General features: G+C 44.2%; 2 protein-coding genes across 2 annotated transcripts; one reads left to right on the top strand and one right to left on the bottom strand.

Moving 5' to 3' along the window:
* Positions 1 to 1,956: 1,956 nt before the first annotated feature.
* On the top strand, positions 1,957 to 3,039 carry neurod4 (neuronal differentiation 4; the record flags this gene model as incomplete). The annotated part of the gene is made up of 1 exon (XM_080015929.1): positions 1,957 to 3,039. The coding sequence occupies one exon, from the start codon at positions 1,957 to 1,959 to the stop codon at positions 3,037 to 3,039; it is 1,083 nt and encodes a 360-aa protein (XP_079872055.1).
* Positions 3,040 to 10,119: 7,080 nt separating this feature from the next.
* On the bottom strand, positions 10,120 to 13,450 carry birc5b (baculoviral IAP repeat containing 5b; the record flags this gene model as incomplete). Its single annotated transcript, XM_080015197.1, has 4 exons — positions 10,120 to 10,197; positions 10,288 to 10,405; positions 11,567 to 11,676; positions 13,325 to 13,450. The coding sequence occupies 4 exons, from the start codon at positions 13,448 to 13,450 to the stop codon at positions 10,120 to 10,122; spliced, it is 432 nt and encodes a 143-aa protein (XP_079871323.1).
* Between the last annotated feature and the right edge of the window lie 1,550 nt (positions 13,451 to 15,000).

A 15,000-nucleotide genomic window follows, 5' to 3' on the forward strand; every position in this document is an offset into this window, starting at 1 on the left:
CCCAAAATGTCTGCTTCACTGTGTGATGAGGTTTTTAGGTTTTATCTGTCTTAATGTCTGTCAGTGTCATATAGACTAATATAGGTTTCTCTGCCTTTAAAAAATATACGCAGTAGGCGCATTCGAGAGCCTGAAATGACGGGGAATTCAACCTGTAAGTGTACACTCATCCGTCTCCGTCTCCATCGATTCACTGTCGCACTCATCCGATTATTTTGGGGATCGGGCCACACTATGACGCTAATAAGCCGAAGAAAACACGTAAACACCGGTCGAACAATGCACACACCTGCTCTTGGCACACCAAGCTGTCAAAATCACTTAGATATACCGAGGAGAAGGAGCGTCTCTGACTGAGCCGAGCTGCGCTGTGCGTAATTAAGCGGAAAACGCTGTATTCCAACAGGCCGAGCAGGAGACAAATCATTGGAGACAATAGTTCAAGCACAATGCGTTACATGCACCGCATAGATTTCATCCAACCATATTTCATTTGCAATTTCATATATTTTTTTTTTGAAGTGGAAACAAATCCAAGACACCCGCAACTATACACAGGATATCTGTCACACTGGGGTTCCCAAACTGGGGTCTGGGGCCCCCCAAGCGATCCTTGAAGGACTCGCAGGGGCTTCGCAGCAAATCATATTTAGGCCTATCTGGTTTTTTTTCTTGTTTTGTTTTTTTTCCAGAGAATGTACTCGTCTCCATTAATGATGTTTTTATTGTGATATTTAGGGAGGGGCGTGGGGGGGGGGGGGGGTCCTCAGCCAGAGCTTGGACTTCCATCACACAGGGTGGGGCCCGTGGAGGAGGAGCCTGCCCACTCGTCTAAATGCAGGCGTCCCACAGAGAGCTGCCAGTATGAGATGCAAGTTCCACACGAGCTGATTGAGGGAGCGCAGCAGGTCGGATGCAGTGAGAACTGAACGCAACGACTGTGGAGTATTCACTCAGATCGGTGTGCACCAAGTGAGGAAGAGTGAGCTTTGACTGTAAGCTTTGAGGTGAGTTTCTACTTCTGGTTTATGGAGAGCTTGAGTTATTGTGGATCAAATATAAATAATATCATGGATAAGACATGAATATAACGCTTTCATGACTTTTATATAATGAATGTGTTGTTCTTCATACCGTATGGCATAAATCCAAAATCTAGCTTATTGATATGAACAAAGTATTAGTGTTATTATCATTATTTTTTAATAAACTGAAAATTAATTATTTGAAATGATATACATGTTTTTTTGCTTTCATTCTGATGGAACTGCCGTTGTGTAAGATTCAGACGCAATGATAGACAAGCCTGATTGTCGAATGAATTACCTGCAGTGGCAAGAGGAAACCAGGAGAATATTGTTGAAGACAATATTATTTGTTTTGTCTTTTATCTCACTTTGTTCTATCAAGCCAAAATTATAATCGAAAAAAGTGAAGCAACGGCAAATCAACTTATTTAAAACACTATTGGGCGCCTTGTCCCCACGTTTGTTGATTTGCACGCTGCCCCCAATTTAATCTTTGGGTTTACATGCAGGGTAAATCCCATCGTGTCCCAGATTGACAGCGTCCCTTAGCATTTAGCCTATGACATAACAGCAGGGAACCATGCACTTCATCCAGAAAGTCTAGATTTTGTCGATCTGAATACAAAGTATATTTCAGATGACGGTGTCCTCTCCAAACCAAGCCAAAATGAGGAAGAAGCCCGTTAAAGGCTGTCCACAAAATCAGTGAGCTGTCCACGCACCGGTGCTGAACTTTGAGCAGTCAGGCTTTATTTCAGTAGATTCCACACAACAAAATGAATTTATAGAGCCACTGATCCGAAATAATCTTTTTAACGCAAAAAAGAATTTCACCAGTTAGTGTCCAGTGCCTCAACTTCATAGAATGACACTGTTGCAACCACTGCGTGCATTGATCATGAACCGTGTTCCTCCTCTTCAGATCACAATGATGACCAAACCATTTGGGAAATCTGGCGACGTGAGCGAGCTGGTAAGTTCCCTTGGATGGCTTGACGAGGACGTGAGCTCCCAGGATGGGGAGGAGAGCCCAGAGATGAGGGGACGCTATGGGCTGGGCGCAGGGGGCCGACTGCGAGGCTCCACCGAGCTCTGCAGCGACGATATGGAGGAAGAGGAAGAGGAAGATGAGGAGGAAGAGATGGGACCAAATGGAGAGATTGCTCCGAAGCGGAGGGGGCCAAAAAAGAAGAAGATGACCAAAGCAAGAAAGGAGAGGTTCCGTGTCAGGCGGGTCAAGGCCAATGCTCGTGAACGGTCCCGTATGCATGGGCTGAATGACGCCCTGGATAATCTGCGGAGAGTGATGCCCTGTTACGCCAAGACCCAGAAGCTGTCCAAGATAGAGACCCTGCGGCTGGCCCGCAACTACATCTGGGCCCTGTCTGAGGTGCTGGAGACCGGCCAGTCCCCAGAGAGCCATGGCTTTGTGGAGATGCTGTGCAAAGGCCTGTCTCAGCCCACCAGTAACCTAGTGGCTGGCTGCTTGCAGCTGGGACCAACTCCGATGCTGCTGAATAAGATGGAGGACAAGTGTGGAGGCTCAGGCATTGCTGGCGTAGGGGGTCAGGCTGGGCATCACCTCAGTTACCCATCGCCAGGCCTCCCAAGCCCCCCCTATGGCTCACTTGAGGCCTCCCACCTCCTCCACATGAAGGGGTATAAGGGGCCATCCTATGACAACCCCTCCCCTAACGAGTGCAGCAGTGGCACTCCCCCATACGACGGGCCCCTGACTCCCCCTCTCAGCATCAGTGGCAACTTTGCCCTCAAGCAAGAGCCCTCACCCCACGAGGCAGAGAGGAACTTCACCCCTCATCCTGGCCACTCTACCCACTACCTCTCATCCCACCATTACAACCCCTCAGCCATGAGCGGCCTCCCAGCTGGACCCCAGGGCCACGCGTTCTTCCAGTCCCCCCGTTATGAGCTTCCCCTGGACATGGCCTTTGAATCCTTCAGTTCATCTCACATGGTCAGCTCTCAAATGGGGGCCATTTACAGCGAGTGACTCCACCACTGGAGGCGCACGGCACCTCAATGAACTGCTGTCATCCCCGTGGCCCTTTTACGGACTATGAGGAGACAATGATTAGCATTTGCAAAGTCTTTTACTCTGGGAGAGCATGGAATGGTCAGACGGGGAGACTGATCACTTCAATTCAATCTACCTGATACAAACATACAAGTACCCGTAACCTTTTTTTTTTGTGAAGTTATTTTGGTATCATTTTTTGGATGTGACTTTTGGATTGTCCTCAGCTTTCGATATGCTGGCCCCTTGGTTCTAACCAGATGTACTGTAGCACACAAATATTTCACCAAATCAGATATGTATGTCTCTCTAAGCACTGCACAGGTGTTAAACAATTCAAAATTCAACACTAATTGTGAATAACAATACGAATGGAACTTTGTTTCAAAGGTCTGTAGACCTTCAGAACAAGACAAAACCTATCACAGTCATCCAAAATGAAGATGAAATGTGGCCGATAGCCAATGTCTTTTGCTCCATGGAGAAGATTCATCTATTTATATCTGTATTTAATATTTATTTTCATAACTTTTGTTTTGTCCTTTTCCATTTTTTTTTCCAGAACCATTTTTGTTTTACTGTCTTCTGGGTGTTGTCAGTTACTGGCAGCCTACTGATGATGTATTTAAATTATTTATTTGACGTCTTTCAGGAATTTGTTTCACTTACGTTGTTCACAATTTTTGTCATACTGTACTGCTGTAAATATGTTACTGTTTCGCACTTAATTGAATAAATATTCTTATATATATACAATTTCAATAGTAACAATGCTTGCCATGGACCATTCATCATTTGCTGGCTCAGCAAACAATTCATTTTTAAATATTTATATTTCATAATATTTAATTATCGATTCACTATGAAGCATACTGATGCATTTTCTTATATCTGAAAGAACAAACCAACCAAACAGAGAAGGTTTCACCGATTACTGCAGCAGCTCACATCCTTTTTACAAAAAATACCTCAAATTGATCGAGACCATGGATCCTAAAAATTGTTCTGCAGAACCATATTTAGGATGTTTTTAGTTTGGATCATTTTGGTACAATTACTACTGTACTGTAATTGCATAATTGAACTCTCCTGGAATGGCGGTAGATGGATGCATCAAAATAATGTCATGCATCTCTTATTTTGCTGACTTCTACAGAGTCAAATCATTGGACATTTGGCTGTGGACCTCTTAGAATCCCTTAAACATTCCCCTAATTTACCTGACCCCACATTTTGTATATTGGTCTGGGCTCCAATTCTGTTTTCATATGCATCTCAAACCGCCTCTAATAACCTGAAAATCAAATGAAAAAGATTATTTCTCCTGCTGAGTTTTTGCAAATTACATTAGGATTACAGTAAGCTCCAGGCAATCTCGAGGTGTTGGGAACATTACGTTTTAAGTTACCAGTGAATTGCTTTTAGAACATGAATAACAGAGATAGAAAGACATTTAAAAAGAAAGACATATTTTTTTCTTATCTACAAGTCTACACTTGTAGACTACAAAACAAGAACAAAATGGAAACAAGAATCAGAGGATAAAATAAGAATTAAACTTTACTCTTAGTGGTCAATACGGCAGACCAACATTGTGCGTTACAACTATCAAATCAATTGAACACTCAAAATATTTATTTGTATACAGGAGTACAGGGCGGATGTGAAAAATGAAAGTCAGCTGCAGGCGACGCTCGTCTGTTTTTGCGTGTGTGATGTTATTCAGAGGCATGCTCCAGGGTCTGCGGCTGCCAGGTCAGGCAGCAGGATGATGTGGGCCATGGGAAAACGGCTCTGGGGAGCAGGTGAATGTGTCACAGAGGCCTCTCTGAATCGGCCTCTCTCTCTCTCTCTCTCACACTCTCCTCTCCACACATGTTCCATTTTCCCACCCAAGTCATGCCAAAACACTCCAGGGCAAGTACTCATTGTAAAACAATCCATCAACACAGCGAAAGAAATAGACTTTGCCATAGTCCGTTTGAAAATAAACGTTTCCCCAAAAATGAGCAACTTGGCATCGACTGAGCTCATTGGTATTAACGGAGGCACAGTAAAAAATAAAACAAAAAAATATATATATTTTTTTAATTGATCGGACGCAGTCGTCCGTCTCTCAAACACTTTTATATCATTCAGCGCATGACAAAAGCTAGTTTTGACTTAATTTTCCGTGTTGAACACGACGGCTCTTGAGACCGACAAAAAAAGCACGGCAGCAGAGTGCAAAGGTGGAGGGAGAGGGACGCCGCACAAATGTGTTTACCATTGTGGCCCTCCGGCCGATTGTGAGAAGGAGCAGGCGCCTTGGAGGCTGCTGTCCAATAGCACTCACCCTCTAGGGCCACCTCTCTTCGGGTTTGTCTTTTCCAGTCCCGGGCAGAAGAGGAGAAAAGCCAGGGAGAAAAAGGGAACGATTGTTTTAGCGGGCGCCACTGGTCCATTGTAAACGCAGCCTGTTCTTTCTCTTGACCTGTGACCCGTATTGTTACGGGGCTTCTCGTTTGGGGAGGGAGACAGCTGGGGGAACTGCGGGGGGTTGATGGACAGCTGGGCTACATTTGGGAGAGAGAGAGAGAGCGAGAGAGAGTGGGCAGGAGTGAGTGAGAGCGGGAGAGAGAGAGAGAGAGAGGGCAGAGGATTGGACGCAGACTAGAGGGAGGAGAAGGAAAAAAAAAAAAAAAAGGGGAGAAAAGAGAGAGTAAGGGCAGCCGAGGTGAATGAGGTCCTTGCTCCTTATTCACAAGTGTGTCCTCTCTGCTCCTGTGTGTCAGCCAGGGCTCCAGAATGACACATAGCTCCACACAGGAAAATCACTGCGCTGTGTGTGAGAAAGTGCCAGGTTGGCTACCGCACGTCTCCTTTGTCTGTTAACATCTTGGTTTTGCAAAATATTGGCGGCGGGGGGGGGTTTGGATGATAATCTTTTCGGACCAAAAATGCACAGAAGTATATAGTTCCGGGATAATCCGCTAATATTTACATTGGATAGGAGATAAAAATAGAAATAGAGAAAAAAATATTAAAGATACAAGATATAAAAGGTATAAAGAGGGACGATGATATTATATACAAATATATAGGTAGTTATAATTTCACACACTGGTGTTGAAAAAAATGTTGAGGGAGGCGAGTCCAAAAGTTATCAAAAAAGGTATACACCTGTTTCATTACCTTTTTACTTCAAGTAAAAAAAGTGTCTTTGCACATTCAAATCAAAAATGAAACATTAACCGGGTGCTTAGTATAACTACTGTATGAATGTATATAATGCTCAGTAAATGACAACGTAACCAAAGCTGCAGCCTATGCCAGCTGTTAAATAAAACGCCGGACATCCTTTTAGTCATTAAAGCAGACGTTAAGACTTTTATGTTGGCGAACGCAGGTTTGGTGGAACTGGCCGTGGTTGGTCTCTGCTGGCTCGGTAACGCCACGCTGGCCAGCGGGGCGGGCGCAGGCAGCATCCTGAAACCTGTGGCTGTCCTCTGGGACCCAGAGGTCATGACACACATCAACCCCTGGGAGATGATGGAGGTAGCGCCAAGACAACTGTGTATCCAATAATCCAGTCTGATTAACAATGTTTCATTGTTTTATTACTGTTTCAATTCATACGCAGACCAAAAGTTGGCGAATTAGTGTGTAATTCATACCTTAAATGATGGGTTTTCCTACGGAACAGCAATGGGACACAAACTAATTGGAAAGTTCTGGAATAAAAATCCAGGATGAGGACAGCGGATGGAAGCGGGGAGTGAAGTGCAGTGTGACACTCACTCTCCCTCTTATATTTTAGTTTAATCCACTGGCCAAACAAGAGCGACCCCCACTAAAATGAAAAGGTCCTGATCCATAGGGCCTAGATGACAGGGATAAAGCATTGTGATTAAGATTGTATTAATGGTGCCATAGGAGGCTGGAAGGCTTTAATCAGTGTGTGTGTGCCCGTAATCCCTCTGCCTTTAAGCTGGGGGCAAAAAACTGTGATCCCCCCCCCCCCCCCCACACACACACACACACACACAGAGCTCTGGTGGGAAAACACAGCCATGACTGCCAAGGTCAAGAGGTGGAGCGCCCTGAAACTGAGATGGCCAGAACTTGGAGGAGCAGGTGGTTGGAGAAAGAAGAGGGAGATGGAGGGAAGAAGACATTTTCAGGGAATGAGAGGAGATAATTACATTGATAGACAGCCAGACATGGCTGTTGCAAAGGAGAATAATAATTTTCTTATTTTAGTGCGCACAAGGTGCCAAATCGTTTTGGATTCCTCCTCGGAGGTTTCTACATCCTCAGTAGGCTTGACGCTCAGCCACATCTGCCCCGCCCAAAATGCAAGCTAACACAAATACTGGAAATATTGCTGAACCAAACAATTACTCTTCTCACCTTTTTTTCCCAAAATCAAAAAGCAACAAATCCACCCACCAAACAAGAGCAGTAATTCTAGAGTAGTCACGAACGATGCCAAGGAATGAAAAATCATACAACAGCTTGACCGAGCATGCAAAATAAAGAAAACAAGTGGTTTATAGGAGGGAAGGGCAGAGGCAGATCAGGGGACTCAATACCTAGGGGAGTGGGTATAAAAGGTGACATTGTGTGCACTGGGATAGGGGGTGGGCCTTCCCCACCCAGACTCCTCTGAAAGTACTAGGGTGTCGCGAGTTAAAGAGCTTCTAATGGGATCTGGATGCTGTAGTGTTTACCCTGGCCCCCCTCTGCACGCCCACTGCATTGTGGAAGTTGCCCGGCTTTGAGACGCCACAATAGGCCGAGTGAGGGGACAGATGGAGGTCCCTTTTTGGAGGAGGGCACACTGAAAAAAAAAAATAAAAAACAAAACAGCCAAGGTAGGAGGGCCACGGCGTCTCAGAACGTGGGTTACGACCGAGTGCTACTGCCGTCAAAGACACGGCAGTGCAAGAGACGGAGCACACATGGATTTTGATTTCTTCGCATGTATGGTGCAAGGAACTGTGTAGAGGACAGATTGTCGCTCTAGTCACAGTGTTGTGCTCCTGCAGGTCCAAGCCCCAACTCCATTAGCCAGTCTCCAAGGTTCACGCAACTGAAAATGCATGACCTCAATAATCACTCGTCCAAAGCATTGCATTGTCAGATTTTTAAGCAAAAAAAAAATGGGATGTGTTGATATTTAATAACATCTTCCTCTTTCGGCCATTTGAAAGGGTTAAAGCAGGTCAAAACAGGACGGTAGATATCGCGGTCATTCACTCTGGGTGGCGTAGGGTGCATCATGGAGCGGTGCTGGTGATAGATGCTGATGAGAGGCTGGAGGAGAGCGGAGGGGAGGGACGCGCGCTAGAGCAACAGATGGGGCCTAATGGATGGCTCAGGTTGTAAACTTTCTGTTGCCAACATCTGTCCGTTTTTCCATCTGCTACACTCGCTGGCTATTTACATACATACAGAACAGTTTGTTTAGCAGAGACTAATCAATTAGGAAACTGCAGTAAAGACTAATGCAAACAAAAACCTGCACCCTCCCCACAAAAAAAACAAGTTAATCTGTATGAAAATAAGCGAAATTGGGAATGAGAAAGGAATACTGCCCTAGAGGGTTAGACTTATTAAATATGCTCTTAAAATGGGTTTATAGAATGGATGGATGGACCTCTCCCGCTAAAGACCCCGTCCCCAAATTACCTTACCAAATCAGATAAACCGTTTCGCACGATTCCCACAGATAAATTCAATCACATCTTTGCAGCTGAAGCGCTAAATCTAAACCGAGGCTTCCTATCTGCTGATTTAGTACACGTCAATAAGGGGATTATCATGGGGTGTCTAAACCCTGATTTGGGATACATTAGCAATTACTGTAATCACACTGCTCATGATCTATACACTCATGTAGATTCCACACCACTCACCTAATAAACACTAAAATCCATTATATCCCAATTCTGTGGGCGCTTAACAAGCAACACCAGATGCTGCGTGTGCGCCTTAATGAAACAGTTTTGACTAAATCGGTACCAAACTTGAAATTTTTTCCTCTATGGACGTGAGAATCACAAGACATTAGATAAACGCATCAAGCGGAAAAGCTTAACTCGATCACGTTACTTCCTTTTTTCAAACATTTGTCCAAAGATATTTGAATTTTTCTGTGTGTCTATAGTGGATAATAGAGAATTAAGATGCTGATCTGGGCTCAGTGGCCAGAGTGTTACATTAAACAGTAATCCCCAACAGTGGAAGGTCAGGATGGGACAGCATCTCTAATCCTGCCCGCCCTCCACGCAGCCCTCCATTAAGAGGACGAGCTACGCGTCCGACTTGAGCCCAATATTATTCTTAAAAATGACCTGCAACACAGATTGAAAAAAAATAAATAAAATACAGGTAGAAAGATATTGGGAAGTTCTGTGCAGCACAAAGCATTACGCGATGAATTAGATTAGTGTAAAATACAGGACCCCGGGGCCGTCTCTGTCCACCCTCCCAACAGTGTCAGTATTTCCTAAATCTCAGTCCCCCGCTACAGGACGGCTCCTGGGTCCCGGCGAGCCCTCGCAGCGCACCGCTCTCCAATATGTAACAGATGTTACTGGGGCAACAGTTGGTATTGAGAGGGAGGGGCTTCAGGCCATCTGTCCAGGGTCAAGGTTTGAAAAGAGGTGGTGGAGATGGTGGCAGGTTTGGGTGGGGGTGGGTGGGGCTGTTTTGGGGGAGAGAAGGGGAAAAAAAAAAAAGGAACATAGGACATTATTGTAATACCGCTGAGCGTGCACTTCCATTCATGATCACCTTTGAAAGTGTCTGAAACTGAGGTACAAATCCAGATTACTTCCCCACTGCCGGGATACTTTCAGTACAAAGGCACCATCTTGTGGTTAAAGTGTATTTATAAAAAAAAAAAAAAAAAAGAGAAAACACAACTTTATTTTTTTAAACTTAGGGTCTACGTTAAAACAAAGTTAATACAATTCCATGCAGATGCAGTCGTAAGAACGGCACGGCCATGAAAATGAAACGCTGGCATCCACGCCAACGACCGAGGCCTCCATTCATCCGGATGCGGCATCACAATGACTTCAGCTTCACAAGTGTTCGGTCAATTTCATCCCGCAAGTACGCCAGATTCCTATGGCAAACCTTTCTCTAGAAGAAGAAAAAGAACAATAACCACCAGGACATGAGCACCAGCACAGCCACTCTGGACTTTCATTCATTCAAAAAAATAAAACTTACAATATAGAACTTGAGTCTCTCCGTCTCCATGTGGTTGTACTCCGCCACCGTCATCTCGTTGAAATCTTTGCCCATGATGAGGAACGCACATTTGGGAGAGCGTTTCATGTGCTCCGACCTGAACAGGGGAGACGTACGTAACACTTCCACAGTGCCAGCATTTACAGCCTCTGTACGACAACATTAGACACCCCAAATTGAATTTCGACTTGAGCACATTTTGGGGCCAGTTGCCAGGATAGAATAAAAACCAAAAAAAAAAACAAGGTATACTGTGAAGAATATGGCCATATACAGTATACCCATACAGATAGTCATTGTCAGGCTTTACTAAACTTCATTGTAAACTAAAAAAAACTCTCCATTCCGCAGCAACTCTGCCTCCACTTAAAAGAGGAAAGACTGAATGAAAAGCATTAGAACACGGCGACAAAGATGAAAAGCAACTGAAAAGCAGAACGTTGTGTCGGTACCTGTTCTACTGAACAATACATGAATAAACATCAGGAAACGGTCAGTCGTTGTAGGGTTGAATACAACAAAAAACAGGCTTAAGCAATCCAGGCACTATCATAAATCAAATAAGATCTACAACCTGTAAGGACAGCAACTAGCAGTATAAAATGTATAATCAATTTAGCGCCAATGACAGACGTGAGTCTACATTTCTATTTCCCTCCTTAGAGATGTGTTAATCTTCAACAAAATGACTTGGTTCAAGACAAGGCTGCGTCAAGGAACATTTCTAGATCCGTCTGGAAAACTGGGCTTTGCGAATGGTACTAAACTGTACCAAATACGAATATTCAGTAAAGTTTTTCTGTTATTTATCTTTTTTGAATTTCCTACCCTGCCTGTATAAATCCCAGTTATTATTAAATAAGTATAATTATTATATAGAGTATTGCGTTGAATTACAGGATACAAACGGGGCAGTTTTGTAGACAGGCCTTGATTTAAATCAGGACTAAGATAATCCCACGTAAATTTTAAATAAAAAATAAAAATAAAAAAAGACCTTAGAGAGATTACTTAATTTAAGTACTAGACTAAGGTCTTTAGTCTGGTCTTCTTTGAAGTCAGCTCCTTCTGCCTGGTCTTAGTGCAGCTAATCAAGTTTCTCTATTGTCAATGTCGACCTGGAGGCTCACATCCATTGATCCAAAGATAAAGCTGCCTCTGGCCAGGTTTGATTCAAACACTTCACTTAGACCTAGATTAGTGCCAGTTCAGTTTTCGTCCAGATTAAAAGTGTGATTTCGTCTAAGACGTGGCCTACCAGGGGTTGTCATCTGGTTCCCAGCCTTCCAACTCTATCAGACAGTAGAAGCAACAAGCCACATCTGGCTCATTCTCGCTGGGACAGTGGACAAAACCAGCCTCTGCCATCTGCGCCAAAAAAAAAAAAAAAATATATATAAAATTATTTTAATCAGTGTTGGGGAGGGGGGGGAGGGGGCTGACAGGTGCTTCACTTACAGTACCGGGGGGGGGGGGGGGGGGGGAACAAGACAAAAAAAATCAGTCCGAACGGCCACGTACAAGTTGACTAGAGCAGCTAATGATGACGTTGATGAGGAGGTAAATGGAGATCATTTAGACTCTTGCTCCGTGCGGTTTTGGAGCAGTAGGATTACGTGATGTCGCGGGATTTCTCTGGTCCAGAACGCCGCTGACACCTCACCCATCACGTCAGGGAGTCGGCCGGAACGGGACTGCCTGGGCGCCTGACGGCACGAAGCGGAACCCGGCGCCTGCTTAACCCTAAAGCCCCACATGTCACAGCCTGGTGAAAGGGATCGTCGTTGAGAAGTGGCGCGGAAACAAGGCCCCGGGGCAATAGATCATACCCAGCAAATATTAAATAATACTGAATAAAAATCCTCAGGCCGATCCAGTTGTGTTTGGACATAGCAAGCTCGGCTGAAACCATTCACTTTAATACACCCCCCCCCCACTGCACCAAAAACTGGTAACACCCCTAACAACCCCTAACCCGGACTGGACGACGCGGCAACAGACCGGGGTTTCATCGGCGCCGCCTCCGATTCCGCTACGAACAGGACACCCCGGTCGACGCGCTCATTTTGGCCCCTTTACCGCGGCGATGTGACGTGCGTTGGAGTTCCAGACGCTGGCGCATACATAGACAGGAATAACCGTGTATCATTCACTAGAACATTCCAAAATCAAAATCAGAAGTTGTTGACTTATTTCCCGCCCCCCGCCCGGCATGGGCGATCACAAAATGTGAGTGTGGGGCTCGCGCCGTGTGACCACAGCGGCGAACACCTTCGCTCCGCGAGTCAGTCCGGCGTCGCCATAAGACGGTCGCCGGTGTGGAGTGTCCGTGCTACCCGTGCCCCACGCCCGCTTCTACCGCAGTGCTGGGCCGCTTACGAACGAGCGACTCTTTTTGAACGGCTCAATACCCCCCCCTTCTAGTTTTAGTTGTCGTTTAAGTCGCCCTCTCCTCTTTTATTCCCAGCCACGCTGGAACCATGACACGCCCCTTTTCCTTCACGTTCGTGACGTCAGACGTGACGCACCAGAAAAAATAAAAAATAAAAACAGCATTTCTCCCGGCAACGGGAAAGGTGTCAATCGCCCCTTTTTTGGGGGGAGGCGGGGTTGTGTGAAAACGGCGTCACGATGAGGCTGTTTCACTGGGGCGTTTCTGTGTCGAGTTTCCCCTCCAGGATTAATAAAGAGCTTAACTTCGGCTGTTCTTTTTTTTTTTTTTTAAACATCTGACATCACAGCCAAACGCTCCCGAGTACGTAAAACAAACAAACGTAAACACCATAACTGCGGTGGCAGAACTACAGTAATCAGACGTGTTTCGAGTAAAACACCCAAACTCGAAGGTGACCATGATATAATAACACATAATATATAAGTAAGGTTCAGCCTAGAGGACGTCATAAAAAAAATAAAAATAAAATTAAAACAAATCAATAAGGCCCCTTACACTGATAAAAAAAAACCAAAAAAACGACCGGGTACAGACGCTCCGGCTGTGGCGGGGCCTCCTCACCTTCTCGGGGGTGCACATGCATCCTTCTCGGAACGGCCAGTCCACGAAGCTCTGTTCGCGCACGGCGTGCACGTACATTTTGCAGAAGGCGTGAAAGCGGCTCCTCAGCACCTCCGCGCTCGACATGTTTCCGCGGCGGGGGCCCCGAGACGCGTCGACGCGGGCCGCAACGTGACGGCAGCCGGCGACGCAGGTGCGGTTTTTGTTAAGGTTAATGAGGTCATGGCGGAAGTTTCTTCGCCAGAAGAAGTGAGGTGACGTATTACTCCAATTTCAAACTACAGGAGAAAGACAACAGCAACAACAACAACAACAACAAAACAATCAATCAATGCGTGTTTATAATTATTCTTCAAACCAGGATGTAAATAACGTTTTCTGTTTTTTTGGGTTTTGTTTTTTTTTATGTTTTAAAATCATGTAAGCGTGAAATATGCCATCGCCCGAAGTTCAAATTAAAACAGAGACAAGTTAACAATTGTAGATGACAAGAAACTTTGATGGATTTACCTTCTCGATTAGAAAAATATATTGTAACTGATAAATAAACAAAATATGAGATCATATCTTACCCCACTTAAATTATTACAATACAAAAAAAGTTGTCTTACCCCTGACTGGCTAGAACAATTTAGGGACAGCCAAAAACGGCTTAATTCTTAATTATACGTAATTATATTTAATTGTGTCGCTGCAGAGGATTTACTTTAAATATCTTGGACACAACTGCATCAATTAATAGGCCAAATATATGTCTGTTATTTGAATTATTACTTTGGCAAAATGTAGCGCGACCATTTAGAATTTGTAAAAACTTTAAAACGCGCCAGTCGCGCATTTTCCGTGTAAAGAGAAACAGCGCTTCCTGTCGGCGGTTTGACTGAACTGTCAGGTCAATTCTGTATTTTCTGTCTAACGTCTCTACACTGGTTTCCCTGTGAACCAGCAAAAATCACATTTAGAAATACACGACCTCTGGGCTTTTTCTTCAAATAACACGAGTATTAGTAATATAGAGGCTCAAATGGTAAAGTCAAATAGTTAATTTTCCAAGATGAAAATATATTTTGTTAGGCCTCGGTTTAATAATTTTCATTACATTACAACAGATTAAAGGAGTTTCTTTTTACTGGTATTTAACATAAGTTGGAAATCTATGAATGCATCAACACATGAAAATCATTGTGTACCTTGTAGTGTTCTAGCAGCAGAAAGTTGACAAAACAGTCAAAAAACAGATGAACATGAAAATGTAAATATATGTACATTAGAAACACAAATTCACAGCGAGTAGCCCTTGTCTTGCTGACTATGATAACTTGTTAGCCCAAAATGGGCAGGTGATGGGGACACAAGTATGTTACATATAGTATTGTGCTTGTATTAATACATACTGATAGAACTGGTGGAAAATTATCAAAGGTTCATAGGTTAAGTTATAATATGGTATAATATGATGGTATGGTATAATATAATACATGTAGACCTTTAGCTGTATAGTGAAACGGGCTATACAGTATACTATATTATTGTCCATATAGTGTGTAGTATATATGGTATGGTAGGGTAGTACATTAAATTAAGCTGAGGGAGGAGCTAGAGAGACTGTTCAAAGGAGAGGAGGAATGGAGCAATTAGTTCCCTTGACTGAGCCATAAATTGTTGAAATAATAATA

Source organism: Zeus faber, assembly GCF_960531495.2.
Source record: "Zeus faber genome assembly, chromosome: 15".
NCBI classification, from domain to species: Eukaryota; Metazoa; Chordata; class Actinopteri; order Zeiformes; family Zeidae; genus Zeus; species Zeus faber.